This window comes from Protobothrops mucrosquamatus, unplaced genomic scaffold (genome assembly GCF_001527695.2).
Source record: "Protobothrops mucrosquamatus isolate PMUCROS unplaced genomic scaffold, P.Mucros_1.0 scaffold_223, whole genome shotgun sequence".
Lineage (NCBI taxonomy): Eukaryota > Metazoa > Chordata > Lepidosauria > Squamata > Viperidae > Protobothrops > Protobothrops mucrosquamatus.
In genome coordinates, this window is record NW_015386299.1 from 187,286 (window position 1) to 198,028 (window position 10,743).

The 10,743-nt window shown below is 57.0% G+C and overlaps 1 protein-coding gene across 1 annotated transcript in view; it reads right to left on the minus strand.

Moving 5' to 3' along the window:
- LOC107298806 (LIM/homeobox protein Lhx2-like) overlaps positions 1-4,214 on the minus strand; it is a 30,228-nt gene extending 26,014 nt beyond the window's left edge. The window contains exons 1-3 of the mRNA XM_015828170.1: positions 4,095-4,214; positions 929-1,134; positions 8-180 (exon numbers count right to left, since the gene is read on the minus strand). Coding sequence (XP_015683656.1) covers positions 8-180; positions 929-1,134; positions 4,095-4,214 — 499 coding nt within the window. The remainder of the gene's footprint in view (positions 1-7; positions 181-928; positions 1,135-4,094) is intronic.
- Positions 4,215-10,743: the final 6,529 nt, after the last annotated feature.

The window sequence follows — 10,743 nt, forward strand, 5'->3', positions numbered from 1 at the left end:
TGCAGGCGGCAGTAAACCAGCCCGTCCTTCATGCCGAAGTGGTCGCCGGTGGTCAGCATCTTGGCGCAGGTGGAGCAGGTGAAACAGTTCAGGTGGTAAACCGAGTCCCGGGCGCGCATCACCATCTCCGAAGCCGAGATGCCCAGGTGGCAGCGGGCGCAGCGCTGCACCGAGAACCGCCTGCCATCCAGAGAGAGAAAGGGGGGAGGGAGAAAGAGAGAGAGAGCGCCCTTTGAGGTCTTCACCTGAGCAGGTACAGAGTTCCTCCACCGCCTTTCTTCGCGGGGAGGGGGGGAGATAAGAAAGGGGAGCGCCTTCCACCACGCGCGGGAAAGGACGCTGCCCCTCGCTCTCTCCCAGCCCGCCCGGGAGCGCCAGGCCTTTTTTTGGGGGGGGGACGCCCCGGACAGGTGAGCTGGCAGGTAAGTCCTAAAGAAGACACCTACGGAGAGTCTCAGCCCTCCAGGTTGTCCCAAAGGTGCTTTTTCAGGAGGCAACTGGACTTTCTTGTTTTTTCTTGGCTTCTCCTCCAAGAAGCTTCCTCAGTTTCCCCCCATGTTTGTGTTGAACCACACCCCCCCAGGTGACCTTGAGGACACAGGTAAACCCCCAAAGGGCTGCAACAACTCTCTAAGTCTAAGAGAAGGCGAAAGGCCAGCTGTCTGCAAGGAGTATAAATCCTTCCCACCGTCCAGTCGGAGCTGAAGAAGCTTCTGGGAGGAGAAGCGAAACGCCTTCAAAGCAAAACGAGAAAGTCCAGTGGCCTCGCGAAAAAGCACTTTTGGGGTCCTAAAGAAGACCCAGCCGGGGAGTTTCCACCAGCCCCTCGCCCCCACTTGCCCACCCCCACCCCATGCCCGCCGCCGGCCAGACCTGCCCCGTCCCCCTTTCCCCTCGCCTTTCCCCCCCCCTCCCCACCGATTCTTACCGATAATAGTCTTCCTTGCAGTAGATGCTGCCGTCTTTGCTGAAACAGGTGAGCTCGGATTCCAGGTTGAGTTTACACTCGCAGCACTTCAGACAACGCATGTGCCACTGCTTGTCCACCGCCAGGAGGTAGTAGCGGTCCGAGATCTTCCCGCCGCAACCGGCGCACAGGGCGGCCCGCTCGTTGCTCACCGACGGCATGGCGTGCTGCGGGGGGGGGGGGAGAGAAAGAGGCGCTTAAGGCGAGGGACCACCGGCTCCCTCACCTGCCCGGCCAGGCGAGAACGGAGGGGAGCCTGGCCGGGAAATGCCTAAATCCGGCAAGGGGGGGGGGGAACGGGTAAATCCAGGAGGCCCCTTTCTCCCCCCCACCCCAGCCCAACAGAACCGGTTGGGATTTGGGTATGAAAGGATGCAGGATTGGGGTTTGGCTGGTCAAGCGAGAGAAAAAGGACATGATAGCAGGGTTCCAGTATTTGAGGGGCTGCCCCAAGGAGGAGGAGGGGGGGGTCACATTATTTTCCAAAGCACCAGAAGGCAGGACAAGAAGCAACGGATGGAAATTAATCAAGGACGGAAGCAACCTGGAATTAAGGAGAAACTTCCTAACAGTGAGGACAATTAACCCGTGGAACAGCTTCCCACCAGAAATCGTGGGCGCTCCATCACTGGAGGTTTTTAAGAAGAGACTGGACCGCCACTGGTCTGAAATGGCATCAGGTCTCTTTCTTGAGCAGGGGGATGGACTAGAAGACCTCCAAGGTCCCTTCCAGCTCGATTCTGATTGATTGATTGACTGGTTGGTTGCTTGAATCCGAGCGCTTCTCCCCTCCCGTGAGAAGGGATGGGCCAGCGAGCCCCCAAATCCTTTTCTCCATCTCCCTGGGCTGCCTTCCCACAACCCACACACGGCACCAGGTCAGAGCTGGGTAGCTTGTATTCATTCCCAGCTTTGGGGGGGGGGGAAATTCAGCCCTTTGCGCGTGGTGGGAAGCCGAAACGGGGATTTAATTCGGAGCTCGAGCTAGCCGCGTCGTCTGAACCCACCCGGCCTCCCGTTTTTCTCTGCGTGTCTCGCAGTGTGGATTGTGGCACGGGGGGAGGGGGGGGAAAGGACGGGAAAAGCAAAGCGGAGGCCTGCGCGGGGCGGGAGAAGCCCCGTAAAATAAATAGGGGTGGGAAATCCTAAAGAAACTAATGTTTAGGAACCCCCCCCCCCAGCCGCCGCCGCCCCCAGGAACGAAAGCTTAGCTCTCTTCTCAGCTCTTTGCAAGAAAGTAAAATTAATATTAATAATATTAATAAATATATATATTTAAAAAACAAACACGAGTCTAATAGTATTCTTCTGCTAACGAAATAACGGCCGCTCGCGTTACTCCTCCGATATTTCCACGTTTTTTGTTTTGTTTTTTTAAAAGGGGGGGCAAATGAAGGAAATTTAAACGGGCAGGAGCTGAGGAAGGAAAGCGCTTCGTACAGGGCCAAGCCCGGGCGTTTCCACCACCAGGCCACAACGGGCTAGCTAAGGCAGCCACTTCGGAGGAAGCGCAAAGCATCTGGCTGCGATCGGCTCCGGCTGAGATCCTAACGGGCATCGCGCGGAAATTTGCCCCGGGCTTGCTGGCTGGAACGCTAGACTGGGCGCCTCCTCGGAATCTAAGTTTGAATATATCCGAGCTGGGTTTTTTTTTTTTTCTGCCTAAATAACCACGCTGGTTATTTTTTTTTCCTTTTTTCCTCTTTCCTCCTCTTTCTTATAAAAATATTTTAAAATGCTAATGTTAAATTTATTCAACCCATTTCGGCTGGTATCGGAAGAGGGAAAATTCCCTTCTCTCGTTTTTCTTTTTTAAATAGGACAAATAATTATTTGAATTAGAAATGGACGAGACGGGCTTTTAATTTTTTTTTTTTTAAATAGAGATCCCTAAGCATGTTGAAATCTAGATTAATTTTATTTCTCCTGCAAAACAAAACAAAAGAAAGAAAAGAAAATCCGTTCCCCTAATTTGAAATGAGAACGTGGAAAAATCGCTGGAATCTTTTGAAAATCCATTTATTATTTGGAAGTCGGGAAGTGGTCCTGTTATTTAATTCCTGCCAGAACGGGTTAGAAGCTCGGCAAAATAAGTGAATTGGTTTCTTGACATTTTCTCTTCCAAGCGTCTCTGCAGAAAATATTTCTAAGGGCAAAAACAGAAGGCTCGTCGGGGAAAAAAAATCATAACAACAATAATTGTAAAAAGAAAAGAAAAGAAAAATAGCGGAGGAAAAATAATTGTCGTTTCTCTTCTGTTTCCCCGTCTCCCAAATGCCAAGAAATCGCTTGAAGAAAAATATTTGGAAAGGGCCCTTTCGTTCAACTTTGAAATAATAATATGCCCGACTAAGTAGCATTTTGCACCGTCCATTTATAAACGGTTTACTATCCGTAATGCCATTGTTATTTTTGTCGTTAATTCTAATATTATCTACGGCTGGAAGGCGCTTTAGGGATAGACGTTCATTTTTCTAGTTAACAGGTGAAAACAGACGGTTGCTGGAAGGGGAAAAAAAGAAACGGGCGCAAAAAACGATAAATGCTAATCCCTCTATTAAAATGTTGCCGACCGAGGCCACTTGGTTAAGCAAACACATTAAAAGCAAAGGGGGGGGGGGAGGCGAAGCCAACAGATAGACAAGAGGCTTCGATTTGGGGAAGGGGCAAACTGTAAACGAAAAGTCTAAAGCATCATAAATAAAATAAAACCCCCAGGAAGTCATTTTTTTCTGGGTCGATTTAAGGTGAGCTCAACTTCGCCTATTCCGTAGCGGTAGTTTAAACCTGAATTTTATTTAATTTTATTTCTTTGCAACGGGGTGGTGGTGGTGGAATAGCTAGAGAGAGGAACAGGCGAATATACTCGTTAACCCAAAAATGCACTTTTGGGGCGTTCTTTAAAAAACCGGCGCACAACCACAGCTCCGCTTTGGCTGGCCTTTGCCCGGATCGAACCTGGCTCGGTTCCGCGGCCCCGCCACGGTTCCTCTTCCCGACCCAAGTCGGAGGCGGCCTTGGGGGAGCCGGTGGACCGCAACCGGGGTGCTGAGAAGCCGAGAAACCAAACCGGCCTCGCCCCGAATCCTTTCCCGGCTTGAATTCGGAGCCGCCGGGACCTGCCTACCGTTTCGGTCTCGCCTCGGTCGATGGCCGAAGTGATGGCGGGCGCGTCCGCCTTGCTCCGCCGGTCCATCTGGTCGATGACGCCGCGCATCTCGGAACCGGCCAGGCTGTGGAAGAGCATGGCCGCGCCGGAGGCCCCGCGCCTCTCCGCCGTTCCTGGCTCTCCGGTTACGCGCGGCGAAGCGGCGGTGCCATTCCCCGGCCCGGCTCGCCGGCCGCCCCGTCTCGCCTCCGCTTCTTCCCCGTCGTCCTCCCCCCCCCCCCGGGCTGGCTTCAGGTCCGCCCGCCGGGGGAGGCCGCCCCGGCCAGGCCGGCGGAGAGACGGAAGGCTGCGACGGCCGGTCTTAACGCATGGCGAGCTCCAGGCCGGGGCGCACGGACGGACGGACGGCGGGCGCCTGGGCTTTCCCCCCTCCGGCGGCGCTCGGGGCTGGAAGAGGCCCAGGCGCTGCGGCGGGCGGAGGGCAGGGCCGAGCGGGCCGGATCCGCGCAAGGAGGGAGGGAGGCGGGCAGGATCGGGGCCGGCCTCTGCGCCTCCGCCGCCTCTTCCTCTGCTGCTGCTTCCTCCGGCAGGCGCGGCGGTGGCGGCGGCTGCTGAGCCCGGCTGCCGCTTCGGGGACCGAGGCAGGGGGCGGGAAGGCGAGGCTGGAGGAGGAGGAGGAGGAGGAGGAGGAAGAGGAGGAGGGGGAGGACCGGGAGGAGGAGCCGCGTTCCGGGCAGGCTCCGCCGCAGTCCCAGCCCGCGCAAGGCTCCGCGCCTTTTCTAGCGCCGCTCTGACATCACGTCGGGCCCGGCGCCCATTGGCTGCTCCCCGCCCGCCCGGCTCCGTCCACCATGTGCTCGCCCGGTCGCCGGCTCCGGCCGGGGAAGGGCGAAGGCTCCCCCCGCCGCCTGGGGAACCGCCCTGGCCCGTAGCCGGCCGGACCGCGCCGTCCAGGCGGCCGCTTTGCTACCGCGGCTCGCTCCCTCGGCCTCCTCCCCCCCCCGGGAACCGTCAGCGAGGAAAGGACGGGGCAGAGACGTCCTTCCGTCCCCCCCTCCGGCTCCGATCTCTCCCAAAGTGTCCAGGAGGGTCTCTGCACCCCCCACACCCCCTTTTGCTTCCCAGGAGGGGGTGCTTCCTTTCTGTCCCGCAAAGGAGGAGGCAGACCCCGCCCGTCCCGTTGGGAGGGAAAAGGCGTCTTCTCCCCTCCGTTGGAGACTAAGTCAGGGAGAAGAGTCTGCGGGGGGGGGGGAGGGAACGAGTCTCGGAAGGGAGGAAGGAAGGAAGGAAGGAAAAAACGAAAGGAAGGAAGAAGGAGGGAAGGAAGGAAGGAGGGAGGGAGGGGAGAGGGAAGGAAGGAAGGACAGAAAGAAAGAAAGAAATTAGGAAGGAAGGAGGGAGGGAGGGAAAGAAGAAGGAAGAAAGGGAGGGAGGGATGGGAGAGGGAAAGAAGGAAGGAAAGGAAGGAAGGAGGAAGGAAGGAGGGAAAGAAAGAACAAGGAAGGGAAGAAGGAAAGAAAAAAAGAAAGAGGAATGGAGGGAGGAAGGAAAGAAAGAAAGAAAGAAAGAAGAAAGAAAAAAAAAGAAAGAAAGAAAGAGGAAGAGGGAAGGAAGGAGGGAGGGAAAGAAAGAAAGAAAAAAAAGAAAGGAATGGAGGAAGGAAAGAAAGAAAGAAAGAAAGAAAGAAAAAGAGAGAAGGAAGGAAGGAGGGAAAGAAAGAAAAAAGAAAGAGGAATGGAGGAAGGAAAGAAAGAAAGAGGGAGGGAGGGAGGAAGGAGGAAGGAATGAGAGAAAGAAAGAAAGAGGAAGGAAAGAAGGAAGGAAGGATGGAAGGAAGGACATCCCCCCCCAGTGAAGGGGGCGTGGCCGTCGAAAGAGCAGCCTGGCTCTACCGTTCTGAAGGCTGAGAGGCTTTTCTGCCCCCCCCCGGGGGGGGATGCGCGCACACCGACCCCTCCATTTAGAAACCTGGCCCTGCATTGGCGCAGCTTTGGGAAGCGGAAGGCATTGGGTGATCTGGGGCCCCAGAGCCATGCTCCGCTTTACGAGGGGGCGGCTAGGACGAGGTCAGGGTGGGGTAGAGGGGAGGGGGGGACCCCAGTTCCGTCCTCCCTTAGGCGCCAGCCCCTGGAGATGCCCACCACTTCCAAAGGCTGCGGAAAATTGGGCATGGGTCCGGACTGACTCCGAAGGACCAGGACACCCTGCCCCCCCCCTCTTCCAGGATTTGAGAATATCCTGAGCACACGAGGCAAAGTGTCCCCCCCCCTTTCCCTCCCCACCGTCGGACGCCGATTTGAAGCCGGATTCAGAGGAGGGGTCTGCTGCTTGTTCTTGTGGCCTCTTTGCGAATTTCAGGGCTCTTTCTTTAAGGGGCCGGGCCAGCGCCCCCTTGTCGTCGTCCCCCCACCCCCGCAGGCGCAGACATTTAATGCGGAACAGCACCCCAGATACGCCCCCTCCCCTTCTTGAGGGGCGACAGGTCACGACGGAGGCCCCAAGGAGAGGGGAAAGCCCCCAGCCCTCTGTGGCAGGCCCCGCCCTCTCTTCCTACTGGGCGGAGCTTAGGTCGAGTCGGAGGGAGAGGAGAAAGGAGCCGGGAAGGAAAGAAGCAACGACCGACCGATTAAAACTCACTCGGAGCCCTTTCGGGAAAGCTTCCTAGCTGGCTGGCTGACCGGCTCTTCCGCTGGCCATTCCATGGAGCTTCCCCGGAAGAGCCCAAAGGGCGGGAAGAGGCCCTCGGGAGCCTGCTCCTGACCCCTCGCCCCCCGGGGTCCCTGCCAAGCAAGGCCGGAGGAACGGGAACCGGAGTGACGCCAGATTCTTCCCGGCTCTGTTCTGCCCTGCTTCTAGGGCAGGGGTTGCCATAAAGAAGAGGGAGTCAAGCTATTCTCCAAAGCGCCTGAAGGCAGGACAAGAAGCAACGGGTGGAAACTAACCAAGGAGAGAAGCAACCTAGAACTAAGGAGAAACTTCCTGACAGTGAGAACAATTAACCAGTGGAACCACCTGCCTCCAGAAGCGGTGAATGCTCCAACACTGGAAGTTTTTAAGAAGAGACTGGACAGCCATTTGTCCGAAATGGTGTAGGGTTTCCTGCCTGAGCAGGGGGTTGGACTAGATGACCTTCACGGTCCCTTCCAACTGTACTATTATTATTATTATTATTATCCCCAACCGCAGGGCCCTGCAACGATACCGGTCCGCGCAAACAAGCGAGGTGCAGGCAGCATATGGAAAACCACAGCCTCTCCCGGTCCACGGGGTGAAAAAAACCCTCCACCACGGAACCGGTCCCTGGTGTACAAAAGGTTGAGGCCTGCTGCTATAGGGGAGTGGCCTCTAATTTGGGGAGGGGGGGTTGCTTGGCCAGTCCTTTGCACCTCCACCAAATCGTGTTGGATCCGGGGCTGTAAAGGGCAGCGCGGTGAAGAAGTGCGGGAGAAGTATCCCCTTGCTCCGGGGCACAGAGAAAGACTGGAGAGTGGGGCAGGGCAGGGCACACACACCCCCGGAAGCGTCTTGGAGGGGGGGCGGCTGCTGTATAAGCTCTTCCCGACCTCCCCCCCCCCGGCTCCGGTTTTCCATGGGGCTCCCTGGAGCAAGTGCCGGGGCTGTGCGGGGAAAGCCCGAACGTGTCAGGAGCTCCGGGACACCCCCCTCTGCTCGCCCCCCATCTGGGGGGCGAACGATCTGGCTGGGTTAACGATCTCGCCTGGCCTGCCATCTCTGCGGTCGTTAAGTGGACTGATTTAAAGGCTATAATTTATCCCAGGCAGGCAGCGAAGGCTGGACGCTCGGCTTCCTCTGCCCCCCTGAAGACGGGGTGCCCTGCAGGCCCACCTGAAGGGCAAAGACCCCCCCCCACCAGCCCGCGCTGGGGAAGAAGACCGTTAGGCAAAGACCCTCCTCGGCCTCCCTCAACCTTCTGGCGCCTTCCTTCCAGGGAGGGAGGGAGGGGAAGGAGGTCTCCCCCCCCCTTCCCAGAAGGAAGCGCCCCCTCCCATCCACCTGTCCCTCTGGGAGGCGACAGGTGAGCGTCTTGCCGGCCGGGGCCCCCACCATCTGCCGCAAACCGGGAGCCGCTCCGCCCTAGCCGAGCCAGACAAAAGGAGGGTCTCCGCCGAGGGAGACGGCCGGGCGGCTAATTGCCGGGTTTCGGATGCCCCCTCCGTCTGTCCTCCCCTTCTGGGGCGGCCAGAGGAACGGAGAACCGGGGATGCACCCCGCCCATCCGGAGCAGGAGCTTCGAAGCCTGGGGCGGACGCTCCAGGGGGGGACCCCCCCCCAAAAAAAACCTGTGGAGGGCAGCGCCTGGAAGGGGGTCTTTTGCTTTTCCCGGTGACCTGGACCCCTTTGTCTTCCGTGAGAGGTCGAGATTCGGAAAAGGGGGGGGATCTTTGCACCCCCAGACTCCGCGAGAGGGACAGGTTAGAGGCGGGGGGGGGTCTCCCCCGTTCTTAACCAGGACCAGAATCGTTCCCCGATCCGTCCTGACAACAATATTCAGCGTAGATCTTGGAAACCTTCCATTTTTGAAAAGAGGAAGGGGTCGTTCCCTTCGCCTCGCCCCCTCCTCATTTGGTAAAAGGGGGGGGGGAATGAAGAGTGCCTCCCCCTTTCTCTTCACTGGACTATTCATTCGCTCTCAGGGACTCGAGACCAGCTAATAATTGGCGGCCTCTTCCCTCACCCACCCCCCTTCCCCTCCTTTCCTTTCCTCCCCCCGCCCCCCACTACTTTCCCATTTTATTTGTGTTTTATTTGTAAATAATTAGCCAAAGCTGCCTTTAGAATCACCTCTTCCCTCGCTCTGCCCGGCTGGAGAACCGCGACGTCAGAATCACTTAAGATCATCCTTTTAATTAGCCCACCCTTTTTTTTTTTGCAGAAAACTACTAAATAATGGACCTTCCGCTCATTCACCCCCCCCCGTCTCTCCCCTGGATTTCCTTCTCCGGGGGGGGCGGGGGGGGAGGACCAGCGGTGGCCGGACCCAGCCACCAGCCCAGATGTGCGCAAAGCATTAGAGGTCGGCGGGGGCTCCGTACTCAAGGCCAGGAAGCTGAAAGGGAGCGGGGGTGCAGGACGACTATGGAACTCGTTGCCACTGGAGGCGAGGGGGACTTTTCCCTTCCTTGGGTTTTAGGCGGGTTGAAAAGGGAAAGGGGTGTTTCTCTCTCTCTCTCACACACACACACACACACGCACTTTCTTGCTGCTTGAGGACTCCCCGGAAGTCTTTGGCTTAAAGACGGGACCCCCCGAAATGGGGGTTGGGTAAGCAGGGAGAGAGCAAAATAGCTGCTCGCCTGCCAAATAATTATGTTTTTCTCGAAGGGTTGCAGGATATATATGGAGAACGGGCTAAAAAAAATCTTCTTTTCTTTCTCTTTCTTTCTACAACGGAGGACGACTCTTTCCGCCGCCCCCCCTCTTCCTCCTCGCCCCCCCCCAAGTCCTGTGTGGCACCCCTCCTCTTAAACAGGACCAAATGCCTGAAAGCGGATTCTTTTTGTTTGGAAAAGCTATTTTCACTCGGTAGGAAATGGCCCTGGAAGAGAGCAGGCCAGCGGGTTAAGGGAAAGGTGGTGGTGGGTGGGGGGGGGGAGAAACCCACCACCCCCCAAAGGGTTTCTCCAGCTCCGGGATGGGTTCCAGCCCCCCCCCGCCCCCGCTCCCCCCGCCTTAAAGGGGGAACAACCTGTGCAGTCCTCCCTTTTGTTCCGTGGGAAAGGGGGTCCGCGAAGGAATGCCGCAACGGAAGGCAAAAACGCTGCCCTTTTTGGTCAACCAGCCCGTTCCTTTTCGGCGGCTGGTGTGTGTATGTGTGTGTGTGGGGTGTGTGTGTGTGTGTGTGTGTGTGTGTGTGTGTGTGTGTGTGGTCTTGCCGGGGTTTCAGAGCTTAGGATCCCGCGCAAACGGGGAAGCAAAGCAGAGGCGCCCCTCCCGTGGTGAGTGGCGTTTAGCGAGTGGTGGATTCAGAGTCCGGCGTCCTTTGCCCACGGAGGAAGAGGAAGAGAGAAGGAAGAAAGAGAGAAAAGGAGGAGACGGGACACTTTCCGAGGCAGGCAGGACAAAGGCGGCTGGCCTTTAGAACCGCCCCCCCTTCACTCTCTCCCTCTCTCTCCCTCTCTCACTCTCTTTTTCTCTCCCTCTCTCCCTGTCCTCTCCCTCTCTCTCTCTCTCTCTCTCTCTCCCTGCCTTTTTCATTTTCTTTCTCTTTTTCTCTCTCTCTCCCTCGCTCCCTCCTCTCTCTCTTCTCTCCCTCTCTTTCCCCCCCTCTTTCTTTCTCTTTCTCTTTTTCTCTCTTTCCTCTCTCTTCTCTTCCTCTCTCTGTCCCTTGCTCCCTCCCTCTCTCACCCTCTTTCTCCTCTCTCTCTTCTCTCCCTCTCCCTCTCCTTTTCTCCCCCTCTCTCTCCCTCTCTCCCTGTCCTCACCCTTTCTTTCTCTCTCTTTCTCTTTCTCTCTCTCCCCCTGCCTTTTTCTTTTTCTTTCTTTTTCTTTCTCTCCTCTCTCTTCTCTTCCTCTCTCTCTCCCTTGCTCCCTCCCTCTCTCACCCTCTCTCTCCCTCTCTCTCTTCTCTCCCTCTCTCCCTCTCTCCCTCCCTTTTTTCTCCCCCTCTCTCTCCCTCTCTCCCTGTCCTCACCCTCTCTTTCTCTCT